At 37.6% G+C, this 25,240-nt stretch overlaps 1 protein-coding gene across 4 annotated transcripts in view; it reads right to left on the bottom strand.

Annotated features, from left to right (window-relative positions):
- The window catches only part of LOC131399108 (nuclear autoantigen Sp-100-like), a 92,540-nt gene that overhangs the window by 51,603 nt on the left and 15,697 nt on the right, over positions 1-25,240 (bottom strand). For all 4 annotated transcript variants that reach the window (XM_058533178.1, XM_058533179.1, XM_058533180.1 and 1 more), the window contains exons 2-6: positions 8,880-9,042; positions 7,609-7,777; positions 4,753-4,836; positions 3,311-3,373; positions 238-387 (exon numbers count right to left, since the gene is read on the bottom strand). In XM_058533178.1, coding sequence (XP_058389161.1) covers positions 238-387; positions 3,311-3,373; positions 4,753-4,836; positions 7,609-7,777; positions 8,880-9,042 — 629 coding nt within the window. The remainder of the gene's footprint in view (positions 1-237; positions 388-3,310; positions 3,374-4,752; positions 4,837-7,608; positions 7,778-8,879; positions 9,043-25,240) is intronic.

Here is a 25,240-nt window from a genome sequence, read left to right as displayed (position 1 = left end):
TCAATGAGTCACTGCAACTCTTTACCCTTTGTCTCTTAGTTTTTCTTTTCTAAATTTCTTCTGTCAGGTCTCTCCCGTCAATATATCAGCCTCCATTCCTGCCCTCTATGTGTCTATGTGATTTTCCCCTTCTTTGTTAATAGATGCCTCCTTGAGTCACACATTACTCCATTCTCTGTCACTAGCAAGGACTCCTGGCCCCTCCACACTCATGCAAACCCAGTCAGTCAGTCTTACCTGCTGGCTCAGACTCCTGGGCACATTGCTCATTTGCTTGTTGGCTTTCTAGTGCATCATTTTTGTCACTGGTTCTGTCTTTTCTCTTTGCATTTATCTGTTCTGTTTCACGGAGGTGCTCTGAGAGTCCATTTTCAGGTGGGATTGTACCTAAACCACGTTTTGATTCATAGATATTTTAATTGCCCCCTACATCAATCAGAGTCCAACAAGAAAATACAAATTACTCTAAGCTTTTAAAGCAGAGGGAATTTAATTCAGGGGATTGGTTACACAGTTGATGGGAGAGCTGAGAAGTCCCAACGGAAGAATGCAGCAACCAGAAGGATTGTCAACAGGAAGCTATGCGAGGGACTGAGGGTGAGCACAGGGGCCAGTGTCACTGGGTGAGTAGAAGTTGGACCACAGCTGGCCTGCTTGTTGAGAGATAGAGTCATGAGTGAGATGCATCCACTGCCAGAATTGCTGCTGGAGTCAGTGACAGGGCAATATTTGGCTTCTCCCTTGCTCCCCTCTCCAATCTCTTGCTACTGTCTCCCATGTCAGGAACCCAGCAGGAAGCCAGCAGCGAGGGAGCCGGCCAGCAAGGCTGCAGGGGCCAATGGCCAGAGATAGAGGGCAGAGTGGAGCAGGGGAGGGTAAGGAATGAATTCCTGGCAAACACCCCAGAACCAACACATCCCCTTTCCCCTATGGTGAACCTCCTCTGCTTTTTGTGGATTCCATCATCCCATCCCACTTTGCTCCCACCAACCTCCATAGAGTATCAATGGATAAATATATTTTTTGGAGCAGTCTAGATTATTTCCATTGGCGCTATTTTTCCAAACAAAGTAATTTATGTAAATTATGACTTAAAAATAATTCTCTAAGTTTTAATATAGAACATGGGCCCTGGTGCATGTTTTGTGCCACATCCACAGCTCCTTGGAGCCTCCCACTGGGGTAGTGGACATGAGACACAGCTCTTCCCTCACCTGCGTGTGTCACAGCCAGCCATCTCTGCTGGGTCAGACTTTTAGACACACTTATTGGTGGCTTATTTGCACATCATTTGGGTTGTAGGTTGAAATTTCTCTCTTTCTTTTCTTTTTTTAAATTTTTTATTTATTTATTTTTTCCCCCAAAGCCCCAGTAGATAGTTGTACGTCATAGTTGCACATCCTTCTGGTTGCTGTATGTGGGACGTGGCCTCAGCATGGCCGGAGAAGCGGTGCGTCGGTGCGCGCCGGGGATCCGAACCTGGGCCGCCAGCAGCGGAGCGCACACACTTAACCGCTAAGCCACGGGGCCGGCCCCCCTCTCTCTTTATTTTCATTGCTCCCCATCACTGAGATGATCTGGGATTCCATTTCCAGGCAGAGTTGCCCTCAGACCACATTGTGAATTATAATTTCATTACTTCCTCCCCTCATGCCCTACACACACACACACACACACACACACACACACACAGAATCCCTTCTCTTCTGCTCATTACTAGTCACAATTCCATCTACTCACCTTTTCCTCTTCCCACCAGCTGCACTAGTAGATGAATGGCTAAGAATTTGGATTCATGCATGTTGTTTGTTATATTTTTAAATAACTTTCTGAATAAACGTAATTTGCTAAAGTATAACTATGCTTTCAAAAATCACTCTGATTTTTTTCTTTTATAAAAATGTGTTATTAATTAGAATACCCTTTCTTAAACAACACATCCTAACTGGAAGCTACATAACAAGGGTCTTCCACAGTGCTGGAAGTTCTCTAAGACTCTACAAGGCTACTCATTTCCAGAGGACAGTCATGGAATAAAGACGTAAAATTTATTATAGACTCATGTGCTCTAAGGACAGGTCACCAATGACCTTCAATTGATCTTGATTGGCCAGAGGTTGGTATTACTTTTATCACTGCTTCTACAGTCTGGGGAATAATTAAATCCACAATGGACATCTATGAGAGAAGGCAACTCAAAGTTTACTGTAATGGTTAAAAGTTTAGACTCTGGTGCTAGATACAAAGTATGATGATAATAATAGTAATAATAACAAATGCATGGAACACTGACAAAGTACCAGGCATGATTGTGCATGCTTTACATGACTATTTAAAGTCCATCACGCTGTAAAGTAGGTATTACTATCTCATCCATTTTATAGATGATGAAAGTGTAGATATAGTAAAGAGGGGAAGTAATTTTCTTAAGATTACAGGGAGAATTAGAAGCCAGGTCGTGGGCATCTAGACTCTGCTCTGACACTATCTTACAGCAGAGTTCAATCCAATTCTCAGTTGAGTGAACTTGCACCAATAACCAAACTCTCTAAGCTATTCTTTCTCCTCTGAAAAATGGGCATGGTATGCCATCATTTTAAGGTGTTTGAGAAGATTAAATAAAATATTATCTGCATCACTATATGGGATACTGTGACTGATCACAAAATTAAATCATTATGATTAATGTCTTAAATTTATAATATTTAATAACATTTTTAAGAGTGTTATGGATTAAGGGAAGTCAAGAGTTGTAAACAGTGGTTATTTGTTGCTAAAGTATCAAAGCATTTTTTTAGAGACCCGTCTGGTGTTTGGAGGGCAGCTCCTGGCCTGCTGCCCGAGGGATGATGAGAGAGGGTTTGCACAGGGGGCACATGGTGTCCATGGTCTTGTGTGAGGGACCCAGTGTGGGAGGTACCCTGCCCATATGAGGAACGTTTATCTCCCCATCCCCCATCACTCTCGCTGCAGCGACGGCCACCTCTGGATGTGACCTCAAAGCACCGAGGCAGCAATCAGATTCAAGCAAGACAGAGGCAGAACACTGTGAAGCCAGGTGCATGGGCAAAATGTCCAGGCCCACAGCCATCAGGAGCTGGCAGCAAATGCATCTGAGGAGTATGGAAGGAGCGACCCTCCTAGGCAACCCAGAGTACGAACACTATTATCTAAATCCTTGGAGAAATTGCAGAGGCAAAGACTGACAATTCTGGGCGATCAGTGATACAAAAAAGCAGGCCCCACCACAGCACATTCCAGAATGGGACAAAAACAGCACAGGTTCACAGAACAGTCAACAGGAACAGACCATCATAAGACGAGGCTTCTGCACATGAGCAGGATGGGCTTCGATGTGAGTTTTCACCTGTTCCTAGGGGGAAGAAATTGGAAGTTTATTTCAGGAATTGAAATATGGGCTGTGCATTCTCTCTTAATCCCTTTTTAATAAAATATCTTTTTTATAAAGGGAGTTGAAGACTCCCTCCGGGGGTCAATACGATCAATAGAGAGCCCACCTGACCTGGCGGATCCCACCCCACTCCTACAGTCAGACTCCATCCCCCAGAGTGCGGGACTGGGGTCAGCTGCACCCCTGGTGGAGAGGGCTTGCCCAGGCCACCTCAGTGTGTCCTCCATGAGCCCCTCAGGTAACTACTGATGCTTTTCTTGTTGCCCACGGCCATAGTGAACCTACCTTTGTCCCCAGAGCTGCCCCTGACTGGTGGCCTTACCTTACTTCCTACAAAATCCTGGTGCCTTGTCCCCACCCCCTTTCACACCACACCCTCCTTCTACACATCTGTTCTCTCTGTCTTGTTGACTTTCAATGAAGATTCAGTGTCTGATTCTCCTCTACTTCCTCCTGCACCTGATATTCTTTTTTCTGTGTGTTTCTCTCTGCATATATTTCCTTATTTTTGTTTCATGCTTCTGTCTTTTCTGTTAGATTATCTGGGTAGTGTACAGGGTTAAGAACACAGACTCTGGGTTCAGAATTCCCAGGTCCATCCTTGCTCATTTGACCTGAGGCCAACTACATATATGGTCTCTAGATTTCAGTTTCCTTATCTGCAAAATGGGCACATAAATAATACTACCCTCTAATGACAGTTGTGAGCACTAAAACCCACAACTGACAGAGTAAATGTTCAGTCAATGAGATGTGAACAGTATGGTTGTTTTTATTGTGGCCTTTACCCCTTTCTCCTCTGTCATTTCCCCTCCTTCCTCCTCCTCTCTCTCTCAAAGTGCCCGTATCCACTTCTCCAAATCTTGACCATTTCCTCTCTTCACTCTGTATCAGTGCCTTTCTCCTTGAATATTCCTGCTCTTGAACAACACCCCCCACATTTAAATCGGTCCCTTCTTCCACCATCATCAAGAGTTTCCTCTTTGATGTTGACCTTGTGACCATAGTTCTAGCCTCTCACAGCTTTACACTGATCTTCTCCTACAGGGGCCTCTCTAAATCACAATTACTTCCAGGTAGTCATTCTCTTTAAAACTGGTTTACTGACAAACTGGATTCCTCTTCCTTTGTCTTGGTCATTGGACCAACAGTCTCTTATCAGAGCTACTCCTCCAGGATTCGGCCTCGGGTTAGACGCCCAGGCAAACACCCTCCTGCCTTCTCCATGCTCCTTCAACTTCTCCCTGATTCACAATCTCCACTCAGGGTGCAGACCCCCATCTCCCTTTCTCCCTTTCCTTGTAGCAGATGAGAATCGGTGTGTATTAGGTTTCAATCACCTTGTTCAAGGCTTAGTTGGATATTAAGCCTCTGCTCCCTCTCGTCTCCCTCACTTTCATGGAGGAAAAGTTTCTCTTGGACTGCTGAAGAGAAGGCAGGAGAGAAGAAGGCCATTAGAGATCTCCCTCAGAAACCAGAGACAACACCTCAAAATTACAGTTAGGAATTTCCAACCCTCGGGTCACTCAGAGCTCAGTGGGTCTGATCCTCAAGGTAAAGTTCCCCCATCTTCCCTGGGACAGAAAAGAAAAGCCCCAAGAAGGGAGCCTCTATGTTTCCCACATGGAAAGGAGCCACTCAAATGTGAAAGGCAAAGGAGTACTGGGACATCATGAGCCTGTTGCTCATGTAAAAAAAAAACTTCAGATGGCCAGGAAACATATACCAAAATAAATAGTAGAGGTGAAATGTGTTTTCTGAACTGTTCAAAGGTATGGAAGAAACAGAGGGGTTTTCTCAAGCGAAGAGCTAAGATCCTAGAGAGATCCGTGTGTATAAAAGAGAAAGCCCAACAGCTTGAAAGACGCAGCTAGAGAAGAGGAGGGTTTGGCTTAATTGGGTCGGGGAGGATGAGCAGTTCTCAAAGTGACAAGCTGGAAGACACAGAGAGGAACTAGACAGAGCTCCCGGGGTGGCCCAGATCCCAGGAACAAAGGAAAGACACTCTCTGAAGCTACAAGCAGGGAGGGCATATGGCCACGCTGGATGACGTCCGCTAGACGGGTGGACTAGAGGAGGCTGCCAACAAGGGGGCCCAGGACACGAGCCCAGGGCTCCTGCATGTAGGTGACCCAGCAAACACAGGAGGAGGAAATAAACCACAGAAGCACAGGAAGTGCGTCTCTGCAAGGAGTCCAGGGAGGAGGAGACACCACGAGAAGTGGTGGGGCCTGCGCTGCCCCAGGGCTGATGGCAGGATCTCCTCCTGGGACAATGCCTGTGAGGCAGGGGAGGTGAGATGGAGAGCACTGCGGGGACCACAGACGCTTTGTCATCACAGGACACAGCTTCAAATCCTGGCAAAATTAGGTGGAAGATATGAGAAGAACGAAGGGCCCAAAGTCCAGAAAAGGTGAAGGAGTCTTGTGAGCAGGCGTTCCAATGAGGGGTCGGTCTTAGGGTAGGGGTGGAGGGCTTCTGTGCACGGAATGAAGGTGCGGACCGGTCAGCAGGACAAGCTGTCATGCCCTGGACCACAGTCCCCAACTTCCTGGCTTTGGGCTCTTGACTCACAGCTCTTGTGGACAACAGGGTCCCGGGGCAGCCACTGCGACCTCCACCAGGGGCAAGTGGGGGGCAGCAAGTGTAGGTGCGAGACACCCCAGCATGGGGAACCCAGAAACTAACATGTGTGATGTGGACACTGGGCCCGGGGAGTGGGGTCCTGGCAGTTCATGGAGAGGATCAGAGCTCCTGAGATGTGGGCAGTAAAGGTAACAGTCATTCCCTTCGTGCCCATGGCCTGGGGACATCTCGGTTACAAACATAATATTGACTTGAAATTTGCCTTTCTTTATACCTTTTCTGAGTTGAATGACCTGCTGTAGAAATTATTTTGTTCTTAATTAGATAATGTTACTATTGACACAAATCAACAAGCTACATGCTTTACACTTATTTTTAATTTTTTTTCCTTGCTTATAAACCTGTTAGTATCTCTTTATTGCCTAGTAATAAACTTCAAATTGCTTAGCTTTATATGCTATACTTTCCAAAATTTCTTCAAACTTACCTCTCTTGAATCAGCTCCCACAGTCTTCTTCTCACTCTCTGAGCCAATTGGAATTTGTCTTTGTTTTGAAGACACATTAGACTCTTTCACAATCCATGCCTGATCCCATAACATCCACCCTCCTCAGGACATGTGACCATTTTTTTTGAGATGTCTGTCTCTTATTTGGACAACTCTATTGAGACCAAACTGTGTTGGAATAAAATGTTTTCTAGACAAGTCTATACATATATAGTAGAGCATTCCCTTAACTGTGTTTCATTAAAAAAGATAAATCATGCCTTGTCAGGAAAACGTCAAGAATCAAACCTTTAGTTTTGTATAGCATCAAAAATAGACCTTGGCAGAGCAATAGGTCTTATGATTATTTGAGTAATGTTTGTTTCACTCCTTGTGGAGAAAGAGTTAATAAAACTATTTCTCCTTTAAGGGCAAATTTGATGTTGGGTTAACTTTGTTACTCTAGCAACCTGAAGAAGGTGGCCTTTCTTCTGAGTTACTAGGCCAACACTGGGTTTAGGGTTAAAAATGACCCGTGAATGGTAGATTGCATGTGGATGGGGAAGAGGGGTCTCGCTATGGACCAAAAGCCATACTTTGGTCTTCCTTCAATGTGATGACTCTTGTCACTCAGCTTGTCCCACGTGGGGTCCCTGGATGTTATGACTATGGGTTGTTACATGACATATTGACTCCCATGGGCATGGTGTGCTAGACTAGTGTGGATCCTGCATTCACCACTAAGCTGTCCCTTGAGGCGGGGAGTAGTCAACTGGGTAGACTGCTGTGTGGACTGCTGCAAGGGGTCCCACAGAGAAGGAGCAACTGATGCTGCCCTATTGGGATGCTGTGTTTCCTGTCACTTGTCCTTCTAAGTAAATCTGATGCTTGTGGTTCTGGCTGTCCTGTGAGTCTAAACGCCTAGTTAAGCAGATCTCTAGCTGGGTGTTGTGCCATAGCCCCTATAACATAAGCTTCAAGAAGGCTCATGATATGTGTGTTTTGTAAACTGCTATGTCCCCACTGACCAGTACCATGTGTGGCACATGGGAGGAGCACAAAATATATTTATCAAAGAAAAAATTGGCCCGGACATCAAAAGGTCAGTAATAAACCTAATTACCATTTTCGAAGCTTTTATAAATGTAATGTAAATCGGGGTATTCCTGCATGTTGACCTCGCTGAACAATGCTTCCAGAAGTGGCAGGTCAAAAGTCTTCTCCAGTTCACAGAGCACATTGTACACCACTCTTTCTACAGGGACCAGGTTTCTACAAGAATCTTGAGAATCCTTAAAAAAATATTGAATGGAGAAAATATAAATACAGACTTCCAAGTTACAGAAGAGCCCTTGAAAGTGATTTTATGGGTAACATATTCCAATTTCTCTACGTAGGTATCGTCTCATGGAACGTTTTAGGATTTCTATATATCTGTATGGCTACTAAGTGAAACAAGTAAATCCTTCCTCCTTAAAAATACCCATTTGTGAATCTGATCTCCTCACCCTTATTTACATTATATGTAAGAAGGAACAATTTTGAAGAATAAAAGTGGGTTCAAAGCTAAATGTTGGGTGGCCCTTTAAGAACCTGGTCAAATGTTTTCGGAATAGACTTAGCAAGTGATGAGCAGAAGTTCTGTTGACTGGACAACTCCTGAACTGACTTGGCCTGGCAGAACTCAAGGAAGCCATGTGACAGCTCTCCCCTTTGTGAACTTGACTGTAGAGAAAGCATATTCATAGGGCAAAGGGAAGACTTGCATCTCTGTATCTCCAACAACGCCTGTTGCTAAAATTAACCCAAATTCCCAGACTCCAGAAATACCATTAAAAAAAAGAAAAGAAAAGAAAACTGAAAATGGTTGGAGAAAGCACAGCAAGCATCTACTCTCTGTCTCTGTCCTAACAGGACATCAATTCTCTGTGGGTTTTAAAGTTCTCAGATCTAAGTATTTAAATTGATATTCACTGAAATAAAATATTATGTCAATTAGTATTTCATTAAATCAATTCATTTAAGTTATTCATTCATTTATTAAAATTACTTTTAAATCTTAGCTTATGTTATATTACATGCATTCCTGCAAAGCAGTATACATCTATGGAGCACACCTGCTTCAGATCCAGCCTATCTCCAGCGCTATTCACCCCAACTCCAATGGGCACCATGGAGCACCCTTCCTTCAGTTAGAAGCAGGACTGTCTCTGGTGATGTCTGCTTCTCTTCTTCCTTTTTATGTATAGGTATACTTACAGCAATACTTGAAAAGTTCCCCCACTCATAGGAAACTCTTCAGTCAGCTAGCCCTGATGTTTGTGTCCAGGATATCAAAGCATAACTTAGTTTGGGGCTGGTTTACCGGATTGTGACATAATAAACCTTACTCACTTCATACATTTTGTTGGTGATGAGTTCACGGTCACGGAGTCCCTCAAGGAAAGGATACGTTTTTTTTATTGCATTTGAAATTTCCACCTTATATCTTTTGAAGTGCCTGAATACAGCCTCATAGACAAGCCTCTCTTCTATGTTCTGGTCTTCTGTGGATATTCTACGGAGAAAAAGACACCATGTGAAATTGGTCATCAAGATTTCCAGATGCTTGTGGAGGCCATAGGATTTTTTTTGTGTGTGTGTGAGGAAGATCAGCCCTGAGCTAACATCCATGCCTATCCTCCTCTTTTTTTGCTGAGGAAGACTGGCCCTGGGCTAACATGCATGCCCATCTTCCTCCGCTTTATATGGGACGCCACCACAGCATGGCCTGACAAGCAGTGCGTTGGTGCTTGCCCGGGATCTGAACCCGGGCAGAGGCCATAGGATTTTATATATGAAGGCTAGGCTGTGAAGAACCACCATATATAAAATAAGTGGTCCTGAGTAGAGACCAGAATAAATGGAATTGAAGCAATAAACAAAGATATAACAGAAGGAAGCATGGGGGTTAAGAAAGACTTATACATAGGACTGAAAAAGTTGTCTGTCCCAATCAAAGCCATTGTAAAGATATCTTCTCTTAAATATATTTGGAATATTTTGTTAATTAAAATTTTTTTAATTTGTACAAAATTGAGATGGAGTAAACAGGTTATCCACACAGCAATAAAAAACAATGGAATAAAAATAGAATCTAACCTTGAAAATGCGTCTTAATTAACAACAAAGAGAACATAAGTCTCAGAAAGATAGAAACCTCTATGACCTATAGACGTTAAGAGAAATACCATCCTGCATTATAAAATTAGTTCATAAATGATAAGATGCAATTTGACAGTGATATGATAAAGTATAAATTGAGAATTTCCCAGAAATATCAATTATTTCTCCTGGGACTTCTGCTTTGTGTTAATATAAATCTGTCTGTGCTATTATCACGTATAGTAAATCTTTTTAGGCATCTGAATTTCAGAAATTGCTGCTCTTTCCTGTAAAAGTAATTTTAAACCTGACTCTGTAATTCTGGTTCTCAGTTGATCATTTTATTGTTCTGATAATAATGTTTTCATCAACATCTTGTATACCTAAATATTACGAAGACTCATAAGCTCTGTTTGTGAAACCAGAAGAGGATTATTGGCACTTCCAATATTATTGGTACCCAACATGCATCAGGGAATAATAAAGTCACACTATTGGGTCAAATTCCTGAAAAAAATGTTTCTGGTTAAAGATTGCAGATTGAAAAGAAACGTTTGTCTTCTCTTTTATTAAAAACCCCACAAAAATAAAAATAAAGGAACTGGGGTCACAAAGACAAAGAGAATGGCAGAGGACAGTGAGCAAATGAGAGGTTTCAACCAAAGTCTATAAGACAAAAACTGGTCAGAGGAGCACTAATTGCTATTGTAGGCGGAGGTTGCTCCCAGCAGTCAGGAAGCAGCCCGTGTGCCCTGCAGAACCCTGAAGAGGCAGCGGAGATTGTGAGGGAGGCATGGTGCTGAAAACTGGCACGTTATTTGAAAAATGAAGAAGAGAACAGTGCACCCTCTACCTCTCAACCCACCCGGAGCCAGGCAGCCTCTCAAAGGTAGACGTTGCTGTCCTTCCTATCACCAGATGTTAATTTTGCCTGTTACTGAATTTTATATATGGAATAACACGTCATATATGCTTTTGTGTCTGACTTCTTTTGTTCATCATCTGTGTTGTCGGATAAATAGAAGTTTGTTTTCTTTTATTATTGAGTGGTATTCCATTGTTGTGGATCTACCATAATCTGTTTATTCATTTTCTTACTGATGGACATTTGGGTTGACTCCAGTTTGGGACTAGTATGAATAAAGCTGCTCTTCTTGTCCAAGTCTTTTGTGGCGTGATGTTTTCATTTCTCTTGGGTAAATAACTAGCAGTGGAATTGCTGCGTCATTGTGTAAAAGTATGTTTATCCATTTTAGAACCTGCCAAACAGTTTTCAAAGTCTTTTATAAATAGCCTTTCTAACTTAACCATTCTAGTTTGTGATGTGGTATCTCATATAGTTTTAATTTGTATTTCTTTAACAAGTAATGATGTTGAGTATATTTTCATATGCTTATTGGCTATTCATATATCTTCTTTCCTGAAGTATCTGTTCAAGTCTTGGCCCATTTATATTATTGGGTTGTCTTTTACTAACTGATGTGTAGGAGTTTGTTATATACTAGGAAATAAGAGTTTTGTTTGATTTACGTATTGTGAACATTTTCTCCCAGCCTGTGGTTTGCCTTTCGTTTTCTTCCTTTTTTTTTTTTTTTTATGAGGAAGTTCAGCCCTGAGCTAACATTCAATGCCAATCCTCCTCTTTTTTGCTGAGGAAGATTGGCCCTGGGCTAACATCTGTGCCCATCTTCCTCTACTTTATATGGGGCGCTGCCACAGCATCGCTTGATAAGCGGTGTGTTGGTGCATGCCCAGGATGCGAACCCGCAAACCCCGGGCCGCCACAATGGAGTGCGTGCACTTAACCACTGCGCCACTGGGCCAGCTCCTGCCTTTCATTTTCTTAATCATGTCTCTTGATGAGGAGAAATTTTTAATATTGATGAAGCCAAATATATCAGTTTTTTTCTTTTGAATTTAATAACTTGACTGTACTAAGAAATCTTTGCCTACCCCAAGGTAATGAAAATATTCAAAAAGCAATTAACAATATAAACATGGGTCTGCTTCTGGATTTTCTATTCTATATCATTGATCTATTTGTCTATCCTTATGCCAATAGCACATTGGCTTGAATACTATAGCTTGTAGAAAGTCTTGAAGTCAATTAGAGAAAGATTGTTTTGGCTTTTCTAGGTCCTTTGGTTTTCCACATATATTTAAAATAAATTTGTTGATTTCCACAAGAAAAGCCTTTTGGATATTTATTGGGTTTGCATTGAACCAATGGATAAATGTGGTGAGAACTGACATCTTAACAATACTGGACTCCAATCTGTTAACATTATATAGCTCTGCATTTATTTAGTTTTCCCTATGTTTGCCTAAAAGTGTTTATAGTTTTTACTACAGAAGTCATGCACATCTTTCATTACACTTATTTCTAGTTATTTTATTCTTTTTGGTGCTACTTTAAACGGTATTGCTTTTTAAATTGCTTGTTACTATTGTATGAAAATAGAATTGTTTTTCAAAAATGTTAACCATGTATTTATAACCTTGCTAAATTCGTGTATTCTAGTAATGTATTTGTAGATTTCCTTTTGACTTATAGACATAAATAATTATGTCATCAGCAAATAAAACTCTTTTACTTCTTCATTTCCAACAATTATCTCTTTTTCTTTCTTATTGCACTTTTAGGAGTTTAAATACAATGTTGAGGAGAAGTGGTGAGAGCAGACTTTCTTGCTTGTTTCCTATCTTAGAGAGAAAGCATTCAGTATCACCATTAAGTAGGATGTTTGCTGCACATTTGTGTGTGTGTGTGTGTGTGTGTGTGTATGTGGGTATTTTAAGTGAGACTGAGGAAGTACCTGTCTATTCCTAGTTTGTAGAGAGTTTTATCATGGACAGATGTGGAATATTACCAAATGCATCTACTGAGATATTTATACGGTTTTCCTTCTTTATTCTTTAATTTGATGAATCACATTGATTTCCAGAGCCTCCTCTTAAGTAGGAACAGATAACCACAGGTCAGCAGACTTTTGAGGAAATTCTCCAATAGCATATAGAAAGAATAAAATGAAAAAGAGGAAAAAGCTACCCCAGAAAAAACAGAGATATTGTCGGAAACAGGAGAAACTTCCAAAACCTCTAATATTTTTAGAGAAATCTGAGATTACATATTGCACCCCAGAAAACAAAGAGAAAGAAGTTGTCAAAGAAAGAGATAGTGGTCTTAGATACTTTTTAAAACTGATTTTTGGAAATTGACTAAAATTGACTAAAATGGTTGTAAAATAAAATTGAGGAAATTTCCCAGAAAATTAAGAGACTAAAAGGGGGGAAAATGAGTAAATTTGAGAGAAAATATAAGAGGGTAAAGATTAATTTGGGTGGTCTAATAGCCACCTAGTTGGAGTCAAGAAAGCCCTGCGAGAAAAAGGCACAGGAGGAACACAAGAAGAGAATTATTTAAGGAGATACTATGGAGTAGAAGGACAAGAATTTTTTCAAAGGACACAACTGGATACTTAGACGAATGAATTTTAAAAGAACCAAACACGAGCACATCCTTATAAAATTAAAACACCTAAAAATCAAAAGGAAGAACTTAAAAGCTTCCAGAAAGAATCAAGAAACCAGTCACCTATGGAGGAATGACGGCGAGAATAGCTTGAGTCATCTCATGAGTAACAGTGACTCTAGAGTCAGCCCTTCAAAACTCAGAGGGAATCAGGACAACTTCAGACACATAGGGCTGAGAAATTTTACCTTACAAACATCCATTTTAGGTGTTTTCCCTAAAATTTTCTCTATTTCCTTCATGTATATACTAATACGTATATATGAAGTTTTAAAAATGCATTTTATACATGCTCTTAAATTTTTATGCAATCACTACAGTCATGTGTTGTTGCTTAATGATGGGGATCTGTTCTGAGAATTGTGTCATTAGGCGATTTCATTGTTATGTGAACATCATAGACGGTATAGCCTACTACACACCTAAGCTATATAGTACTAATCTTTTGGGACCACCATTGTATATGTGGTGGGTCGTTGACCGAAATGTTATGCCATGCATGACCGTATTTTACTTTTTATGTTTTGCTTATTTCCAACCACATTGCTCCTTCCTTTCCATCTACATCACTGTTCCCACTCCTCCTGCATAATCCATTTTAATAACCTTGCATGTATTCTTCCCCAAATTCTCTATAAGCATATAATTCCATCTACCTATATCTATAACTTCCGCACATTTTGCAGAGTTTTTTTCATCATATTATATTGTAATATCATATCATTTTATTTCTCTGTATTACAGACTGTTTTTTGCATGAAATTTGCCTTATACATTGATACCTTGCAAAAAATTCTCTAAGTCATCTAGTATGATTCTAGTTTATTTATTTTGTAAATGTATAATATTGAGCAGCACACATCCACTCAGGAAAATATAATAGGATAGATTCAAGAAAAACAGGGAAGGAATCCTGTAATGAGGAAAATGTGAAAATTAGAAACCAGTAGATTTAATCCTGGAGACATTAGAGGGAAACCCAAGATGGCAGTCTGGCAGCAGACCAAGAACATGAACATCTCAGATTGGAATAGGTGATGATTATAGCATTTAGATAAGTGCAATGAATGACAGCAATGTCATAAGGGATGGGAAGAAGGAATTGGGAATACTCTGTTATAAAGTACCTGAGCTACAGGTGAAGTGATATAAATGCACATTGCAAACTCTAAGCAACCACTAAAAACATTTAAAAAGAAGTACAGTTAATATGTTAACAGAAGAAGTAAGATGGAATCATATAAAATGCTAAATTAAAACCAGAGAAGGCAGAAAAAGAGGAGAAAAAGAGAAACGAAGAGCAAATACAATGAATAAAGTACAGTTACAAACACGGTAGATATTAATCCAATATAGCAATAATCACTTTCAGTGTGAATGATCTAAATACTCCAATTAAAAGCAGAGATTGTCAACATGACTGAGAAAACAAGACCCAACAATATATTGAAAACAAGAAAAACCAGTAAATACAAAGACTCAGGTTAAGAATGGAGAAAGAGACCATGCTAACACTAATCAAAAGAAAGATGGAGTAGCTATATTATTTCCAAGCAAAAAAGACTTCAGAACAAGAAAAATTATCAAGGAGGAAGAAAGTATTACATTTGATGAAGGGGTCAGTTTTCCACAAGACATAAACAAGCCTTAATACGTATTTACCTAAACGCATAGCATCAAATTATGTGGGGTAAATATTGATAGAACTGCAGTTGAAATAGATAAATCCACTATTATACTTGGATACTTGAACAACATTCTTTTAGTAATTTATAGATCAATCAGCTAGAGAAGCAATAAGAATACAGTTGACCTGAACATCACTACCAATCAACTTGATCTATTTGACATCTTTTGAATACTCCATCCAACAACAGCAGAATACAGATACTTCTCAAGATTACATGGAATAACCACCTTCACCAAGATAGACCACACTACGGCCATAAAACACACCTTAACAAATGTAAAAGAATAGAAATCATAAAAAGTATGTTCTCAGACCACAAAGGAATTAAACTACAAATCAATAGCAGAAAAATAGGTGGCAATTCCCAAATACTTGGAGATTTAAAAATACACTTGTAAATAACACATGTCAAAGAAGAAGTCTCAAAAGAAATTTAAAAATATTTTGAACTAAATGAAAATGAACATAAAACTTATCAAAATTTTAGGAATGCATAAAAAAAGCAGTGATTAGAGAGAAATGTATTCCATTAAATGCATATATTAAACAGGAAGAAAGATCTAACGTCAATAATTTAAGTTTCTCCACTTAGGAAACTGGAAAAGGAAAAGCAATTTAAGCCTAAAGCTGTAGAAGGAAAGAAATAAAAATTAGAACAGAAATCAGTGAAATTGGAAATAGGAAACAAAAGAGAAAAATCCACAAAACCTAAAGCTCGTTCTTAGAAAAGATAAATAAAATTGATAAACTTCTACCCAGGCTAACCAAGAAGAAAAAAAGAGAGAAGATACAAATTACCAATATTAGAAGTGAAAGTAGAATTATCACAGCTAATTCCATGGACACTAAAAAGATAACAAAAAAATACTTTGAACAAAGCTACTCCAATTTTATTTAAATAAAATGGACCAAATCCTAGAAAGACACAACCACTAAAACTCACAAAGGAGAAATGGATCATTTCAATAGGCACAGATCCATTTAAAAAATTGAATCAGTAATTAATAACTTAGAAAAAAGTAAGCACTAAGCCCAGATGGTTTCACTGGTAAATTCTACTAAACATTTAAGGAAGAATTGATACCAATTATTCACAATCTTGTCCAGAAAATAGAAGCAGAGAGAACATTTCTTAACTCCTTCTATAAGCCCAGCATTACTATAATACCAAAAACAGATAAAGACAAACTACAGACCAATTTCTCTCATGAATATACATGCAGAAGTCTTCAAGAAAATCTTAGCAAATTGAATTCAACAGTGTATAAAAAAAATTATACAGCATGATCAAGTGGAATTTATTCCAAATATGCAAGGCTAGTTCAATATTCAAAATCAGTGTAATCAACATCAATAGGATAAAGAAGAGAAATTGAATGATCATATCAATTAATGCAGAGAAGTCATTAGACAAAGTCCAGCTCATTCATGTAAAAACTCTCAGCAAACTAGAAATAGAGAGGAACTTCTTCAACTTAAGAAAGAACATCTAGAAAAAACCTATAGCTAATATCATACTTACTGTTGAGAACCTGCACACTTTCCCCTTAAGATAAGAAACAAGGTAAAGATGTCCTCTTTTACCACTCCAGTACAACATGGTACTGGAAGGCATAGCTAGTGCAAAAAAAGAAGAAAAGGAAATGTAAGGTATGGAGTTTGGGAAGGGAGAGATAAAGCTGTCTTTGTTTGGAGATGACACGATTGTCTATGTAGAAAATCCCAAAGAATTTACAAAAAATAATCTCCTGGCACTAATAGGTAAGTATAGCAAGGTTGCTAGACATAAGGTTAATATACAAAGGTCAATTGCTTTTGTATATATCAGCACTGAAAAATTGGAATTTGAAATGAAATGAAATAATATCATTTATAGTAGCACCAAAAATATGAAATACTTAGGTATGAATCTAACAAAATAGGTACAGGATTTATATGAAGAAAATCATTCTAGAAAGAGAAAAATTTTATTTTGCTAAATAATATAAGAGTAACTATCTTGATGTAAAGCTTCAAATTATATAAACAAACAAAGTGTTGAGCTGAGTGGTAAAGAGAAATTTGAGTTAAATGATTTCTTTTAAATATGAAAAATTTGAACAATATAGTTTCAAATTCAATGCTAAGAATTACAGAGATACAGATTAAAAAATGATTCTGAAAAATTGAAAGTAATCACTGGTTGAGTGAAATCAGACTATAAAACCTTATGAAACACTAAAAAAATAAAATCAAAAGGAAACATAGGTTGCATTTTTAGAGAGAAAAAACAAGGAAAACAATAGAGGTTCTAAAAGTTAAAACAGAAAAAAATAAGTATGAAAAATATATTGTTTAAAACACTAAATGTAAATGAAACAATGATGATATTGAAAGACACAGGATCAAAAATGGAATCCAACGAGAGACACAATGAAGACAAAGTGCCACAAAATTTGTTAAAATCAAAGATAGGGAAGTTATGGTGTTCAAATGCAAACAAAACAAAAAATAAGGGTGTTTATATCTGTATCAAGGTAAAATTCAAGAAAAAATAATGAGACAGATGTTTTATGAATATTGAAAAACAATTCACTTCTAGTTTTTGACTCTTCGCATATTCAGAAAATGGTCAAAATATACAGGCTCTCAAGAAATTAGCAAGCTTGATATATTATTTAATCTGGTAACCTAAAAACAAAGAACACACCATTTTTCCCCAATGTCCTTGAAATGTATATCAATATGGATCATAATCTTGGCCACAAAAGAAGTCTCAAAAAGTTATAATCAGTAGAAGCTAAACAGGCCGCATGTTCAAGCAAAAAAGCCACCCACAGATTTTATAAAACAAAACAAAAAGTACTGTGTTGGGTCAAAGATGAAATAAACTTGCAGTTAGAGCCTATTTCAAAAAAAAGAAGGAAAAGGAATATAATGAAATGAAAATGAGTGAAGATGATTCAACATTAGGAAATCTCTTTACGTAATTTATTTATCAACAAACAAAAGGAAAAAATAGTATGTAAATATATCCCTAAACGATTTTAAAAGGGAATTTGATAAGACCTAGCAGCTATTTTTATAAAAACTATGTGAAATAGACACTATCACAATAGAAAGTCTCAAAAATAGCAAATACTACAGGAAACATGGAAATGCTGAAGTCATTTAAATGCAAAAAAGACAGCAATGCCTACCATTACCACCATTCTTTTATATATATTTTTAGAAGTTTTAGCTAATGCAATTGGATAAGAAAATGAAGTCATTGGTATAAACACTAAAATAAGATACAACGTTATATGTCCTGTGATTATATACATAGAAACCCTAGAGACCTAACTAAAATCCCTAAGAACTAGAAAAAGAATTTGCCGGTGTGCATGAATAAAAGCATAAATAAATAAAACTTACAGATTTTATTTGGAGCAACATAAATTGAAAAGAAATATAATAATACCTCAGATGCAACAGCAAATACACATGCATATATTTATAAACATCTGTAAAGTATGGACCTAAATGAAGAAAACTCTAAAATCTTATTGAAGGAAATTAAACAAGATCTAAATAAACAGAGATATATAAGGTACCCCCAATTAGGAAAATATAGTAATTTTAAAATGTTAATCCTTTTGAAATTATTGTATGTGTAGTGCACTTGTAACGTGTAATCCCATTGAAACTGGATGAAGTAATATCAAAACTTATGTGACAGAATAAATATCTGAGTCAAGCCAAGAAAAACATAAAAAGAAAGTAAGTAGAGGAAGATTTAATAGATTTAAGTGTAAAAGAAAAAGCAATACCGATATTAAAAGAAATATAGGAAAATATTTTCAACACATATGACAAAGGGTTAATATATCTGATACACAAAGACTCCAGCCTATTAATGAAATATGACAAATAACCCCAAAAGAAAGCAGGCCTGAACAGGCAGGTTAGGGAAGAGAAAATGAAAATGTCCAATAAATATATGAATACATACAAACTAAAACATCAATGAGAAACCATTTCTCACCCATTAGGTTGGTAGATACAATATCATAAGTGACACTGTAGTCTGGGAGAAGATTCAGAGAAACCGACATGCATTGCTGGTGTGAGCATGAACTGCTAAAGTCTTTGCAGAAAAGATGTGGCAATATCCACTAAATTTTAGATACACTACAGATTGACCCAGCTGTCAGTCTCACTTTTGGAACCTATCCTACGGAAATAAAAACACCAATATGTATCTTACAGAATCAAGAGCTCCAGAACTTTCAGAGGCTCCCGATTTCCCCAGAGTAAAAGCCAAGTCTTTGCAGAGTTCAAAGGGCCTGAAATGATCCAGCCCTTCTCTCCTGTCCCCTAGCTCACTTCTCGCTGGCCAACCCTCCTCTTTGCTGTTTCTTGACTACACCAGGCACACTATGGCCCTAGGAACTTGGTGCTGACTCTCTCCTCTGCCTGGTTTGTTGTTCAGATATTCATGCTGTGACCTAACCCCCTCATCTCTTTAAGGTCTTTCCTCCATCTCACCTTCTCAATGAGGCCTGCTCTGATGAACATACTTAAAAGCACAACAATAGTCCCCGACCCTGCCCCCATACTCCCAACTCCCTAATCTAGCCTTATTCCTTTTGTTCATGTTCTTATCCCTCCCTAACATACTAAATTAATTCCTTATTTATTTTATTTAGTGTTTATTGTCTTATTCACTGTCTCTCTTCTCCCAAAAATATAGATGCCATAAGCACAGGGATTTTTTTCTGTTTTGTTCCTTGATTTTCCTTGAGTACTTGATACACACAAAGTGCTAATAAATAGTTGTTGGTTGGATGCCCATAAGTACACAAGTTTTTATTGAAACGTTGTTTTTTGTAGCAAAATAGGACAATAACAACATAGTATGATCCCTAAAGCTGAAAACAACCTGATTGTCCACTTGGCCGAATAGTTGAGTACATTATGGTAAATCCATACTGCCGGAATATTACATAGCTATTTATTTCTAGTAACTTGAATGGAAGGGCATAGTTTTATTGATGAATAAAAACATCAAGTTCAGATTAATATATTATGACCCCATCTATTTTACACAAATCAAAGTAATAAAAATCCTTTATTTGTGTATAACGTTTGGGAAAAATGTTGAGAAAGGCATGGAATGCTACACCCCAGGCTGTTAACACTGACTTAGAGAAGAGTGCCAGAGTTCCACCCACTTCCCTTCAGATCCTTCTTTTACCATTTTTTGGCAACATCAGAGGAAATAGAAATAACAGAGCCAACAGAACAAGACTTTCGAGTAAGTATATTTAACAGTCCCACAGTTTATGAGATAATACTGTTTTTATAAAAGAATTAACTAGGAAACTTAGAACTTTAGGAGTTTTGTTTTCAAATTCAAAAACAAAGGTGGGCAAAAATAATAAAATATTTAGGAATAAATTTAACAAATGGAACACAAGACATATGTTGAAACTACAGAACATTGCTAAGAAAAATTAAAGATCTAAATAAATAGAAACATTCTGGTTCATGGATTGGAAGAGTCAATATTTTTAAGACGGCAGTTCTCCTGAAATTGATCTATAGATTCAAAGCAGTTCCTATCAAAATTCCAGCAGGACTTTTTGCAGAAAGTGAGAAGCTGATCCTAAAATTTATGTGGAAATGCAAAGGACCCAGAATAGTGAAAATGATCTTGAAAAGAAAAACAAAGTTGGAGGACTTATAATTTCTGATTTCAATACTTATTATAAAGCTACATTAATCAAGACAGGTATAGTACTGGCATAAAGATAGATATGTGGATCAATGGAACAGAATCGAGAGTGCAAAAACGAGCCCTTATGTTTTGGGTCAATTGATTTTCAACAAAAGTGCCAAGGCAATTCAATGAGGAACAGATAGTCTTTTCAACAAATGGTGGTAGGACATTAGGATATCCACATGCAAAAAGATTAATTTATACCCTATTTCACACTGTTTGCAAAAATCAACTCAAAATGGATCATGGACCTAAATGGAAGAACAGGACCACATTCAGGGGCATGCATCCTGTGCAGTTGTACAGGCCTTGTGCTTGGTTCAATGTTCTGCTCTCACCATTTTGAAATTCTTAATGATTTGTGAACAAGGGTCCCCCTACTTTCTTTCTCACTGGGTCCCACAAATTATGTAGCTGGTCCTGTGTAAGAATGAAAATGATAAAACTTTTAGAAGAAAATATAGGAGAAAATCTTTGTGACCTTGGGTTAGACAAACAGGTAGATACAACACCAAAAGCATGATTCATGAAAGAATCAATTGAAATTTCACAAAATTTAAATATTTTGTGCTTCAAAAGTCACCATTAAGAAAATAGAAGACTAGTCCCAGTCTGGGAGAAAATATTAGCCAATCATATTTCTAATGAATGACTGTATCCAGATATGTAGAATTCTTACAATTCAGTAATTAGACAAACAGCCCAATTAAAAGATGAATAAATGATTTGAATAGATATTTCTCCAAGGAGATAAGTAGAAGGTAATAAACACATGAAAAGATGCTCAACATCATTAGTGATTAGGGAAAAAGCAAATTAAAATCAAAATGAGATACCAATGCATAACCACTGAATTACCTACAATCAAAGACATAAAATAACAAGTGTTAGCAAGATTGTGGAAAAACTAGAACCTTTATACAATCCTAGTGGGAATGTAATATGGTCCTTTGGAAACATTGTAAAATAGTTTCTTAAAAAGTTAAACATAATGTTACCATATGATTCAATAATTCCACTCTTAGGTATCTACCTAGAAATGAAAACATATGTCCACGTAAAAACATTTATGCAAATGTTTATGGCAGCATTTTCCATAATATCCAAAAAGTGGAAACAATCCAAATACCCATCAACTGGTGAATGGATAAATAAAATTTCACAGATCCATCCAATGGAATACTCAATAAAAAGGAACGGAATACAAATACATGCTACAACATGGATGACAATCAAAACATTATGCTCAGTGAAAGAAGCTAGATGCAAAAGCCAACATAATGTATGACTCCATCTATATGAAATGTTCAGAAAAAGGAAATCTACAGAGACAGAAAGTAGATCAGTGGTTACCTGGGTCTGGGGGATAGGAATAGAAACTGACAGCAAATAGCCGTGCAGAAACTTTTTGAGGTAATGTAAATGTTCTAAATTTGGATTGTGGTTATGGTTGCAGAACTCTAGAAATTTACTAAAAATCATTGAATTGTACACTTAAATGAAGCAAATTTTATGGTATGTAAAGCATACTTCATTAAAACTGTTTAAAAAATAAAGGCAGATGTGTTAGCTGAATAGACTCAGTTGAAGAATAGTTAGCCACATTTTCTTTCTGGAATGCAAGAAAAAAAAAGAAGATATATAAAATATAGAAAAATTAAGGTATACTGTATAATCTGATATTTCAACATTCTGCCAATGGGAATTCCAGAAGGAGAGAAGAGAAAGAATGAGAACAAGGAAATCAAATAAAAGGAGGAAAAAAATTTCTCCTTTTGTTATTGCTGAAGGGTGTCTTGCAATCATAATAAGAACCACAAGAATTGGTCCAGTCATAACATTGGTTTGGAAAAGGGAGATGTCTGTGGGAAGCTCAGGGGCCCGGGTAGGTGTCCCCAGGCATTTCTAGCTGATAACATTGCTGTCCATAGGCCGAGACCAGAACAAAACACAAATGCGAAGTAAAGTGTGCTGTGTAACAAAACTAAAATCAGAAACAAATAGAATTTAGGTTGAAAAGTATCACAAAGAAAGCAGAAGGTTATTTCACACTGATAAAATGTACACTTTACCAGACTATATGGTAGAAGTCATGATCTGTAAGGAATTATCTTTAAAATATTCTGGGGAGATGTTTTACAGCTATATGGTGGCAGAGTTGTGGTAAGAACACCTCCTCCCCAGTCTTCCTACCCATCCTCTCACCTTCTACCCTCCCTCCTGACTGGCACTAGATAGCACACTAATAATCACTACATTATATTGCCTTTCAAACCAGAGAAGCCTCACGAATGACATGCATTAGGCCACAAAAGAAATAACAATGGGGGCTGGCCCAGTGGCACAGTGGTTAAGTTCACCCCTTGGCTTCGGCGGCCCAGGGGTTCACAGGTTCAGATTCTGGGCGTGGCCCTATGCATTGCTCAAGCCATGCTATGGCAGCATCTCACATACAAAATAGAGGAAGATGGGCACAGACGTTAGCTCAAGGTCAATCTTCGTGAAAGAAAGAAAGAAAGAAAGAAAGAAGGAAGGAAGGAAGGAAGGAAGGAAGGAAGGAAGGAAGGAAGGAAGGAAGGAAGAAAGAAAGAAAGAAAGAAAGAAAGAAAGAAAGAAAGAAAGAAAGGAAGAAAGGAAGAAAGGAAGAAAAGAAAGGAAGAAAGGAAGAAAAGAAAGAAAAGAAAGAAAGGAAGAAAGAAAGAAAGAAAGAAAGAAAGAAAGAAAGAAAGAAAGAAAGAAAGAAAGAAAGAAAGAAAGAAAGAAAGAAAGAAAGAAAGAAAGAAAGAAAGAAAGAAAGAAAGAAAGAAAGAAAGGACTCTCAAATGAAAAAATCTTAAGGAACACATTTTCTAACCACATGTGATAAGATCAGAATAAACAACCAGGAAAAGGAAGACCTCTCCCAGTCTATCCACTGAGAAGTTTTCAAAGCTCCTTCCAAACAGTCCGTCGTTTAAAGAGCAAATTAAAATAGAAATTACAGGTGATTAAGAAATAAACTCCAATGAAAACGTTACATAATAAAACCACAGACACACCCAAAGTGGCACAGAGGTGAATATTCATGGCCTAAAATGCATTTATTAAAAAACAATAAACAGGGGCTGGCTGTTGGCGTAGTGGTTAAGTTTGTGCACTCTGCTTCAGTGGCCCATGGTTCATGAGTTCAGATGCCAGATGTGGACCTACACACCGCTCATTAAGCCATGCTGTGGTGGTGTCTCATATACAAAAAATACAAGAAGACTGGCACAGATGTTAGCTCAGGGACAATCTTTCTCAAGCAAAAAGAGGAAGATTGGCAACAGATATTAGCTCAGGGCCAATCTTCCTCACCAAAAGAAAAAAAAAATTGAAAAGTAAGTTAAGTTTAAATCAAGATATTAGAAAAAGAAGTCAAGGTGATCCCCCAAAGGAAGTGGAAGACAAGAATTAGGAAGGAAAAAAATATATAAATATAATAAAGAAAAGTAGGATTTAATTAAATCTCAAACAAAAAATGAGAGTAATGGATCAATATAACCAAAAGCCAAAAGGTGGTTCTTTGAAGAGAATAACAAAATGGAATGTTTGAACAAGAGAACGAAGGAAAAGTATAAATGAACAATGTTGGGAATAAAGAGAAAGATATGTCTCTAGTTAAGGAAAATATTAAAACTTTATGAAAGAAATCTTTGTATAATTTTCTACCAATAAATATGACAATCTAGGAAAAATGGTTACTTTTAGGAAAATATGAATGATCAAAACAGAGAGTGAATATGAAAACTAATAACTAAAAGTAATAGAAGAAATGTATAACGTACTTCCAGACCTACCCTAACCCTGCCCTCTTCCCACACCCATACACACAGATAGTTTCAAACAGTTTTATGGACAATTTCCAGCAATCCTTCAAGGAATAGAAAGTGTTCATGTTAAATAAACCATTCCAATACATTTTTTAAAAAATTTCAAATCATCCCAAATCATCATGAAACTGCTACATATCTGCTATCAAACACCAGATAAATACAAGATAAATGAAAATTGAAGGTTAATGTTGCTTAACACATAAAGTTAAAGCCCTTAATAAAATTTTAGTGAGTCCAGTCCAAGAGTGGATGAAAAAGTAGCATGGTATGACCAAGTAGGTGTTATCTCAGGAATTCTAGGACAGATCACATTAGAAAATCTGTCTATGCTTTTGATTAAATCTGGCAGATTGAACACACCTGCATTTATCTGCGCTCCATCTGAAACCCCACTAAATACTTGTCAGAGAGTTACATGGCAGAAAGTGGCAAGGACGAGAGAACAGACGAAGAAAGGACATCAAACACCAGATGTCAAACATTTTGGAAGATGGGATGTGGATGTATAAATGGTAGCCACCTTCACAGGCTGAAGGAATGAGAAACCTAATTGGACCTCTGTCTTCTACCATGTACAAAAATCAACTCAAAATGGTTGAAAAACTTAAACGTAAGACCTGAAACTGTAATGTAATGTACAGCATGGGGACTATAGCTAATAATACTGTATTGTATATTTGAAGTTGCTAAGAGAGTAGATCTTAAAAGTTTTCATCACAAGAAAAAAAATTTTGTAGCTATATATGGTAATGGATGTTAATTAGACTTATTGTTGTGATCATTTTGCAATAT

This window comes from Diceros bicornis, chromosome 37 (assembly GCF_020826845.1).
Source record: "Diceros bicornis minor isolate mBicDic1 chromosome 37, mDicBic1.mat.cur, whole genome shotgun sequence".
Classification (NCBI taxonomy): Eukaryota; Metazoa; Chordata; class Mammalia; order Perissodactyla; family Rhinocerotidae; genus Diceros; species Diceros bicornis.
Note: the sequence above shows the minus strand (reverse complement) of the source record. Positions and strands in the feature narration are given on the sequence as shown.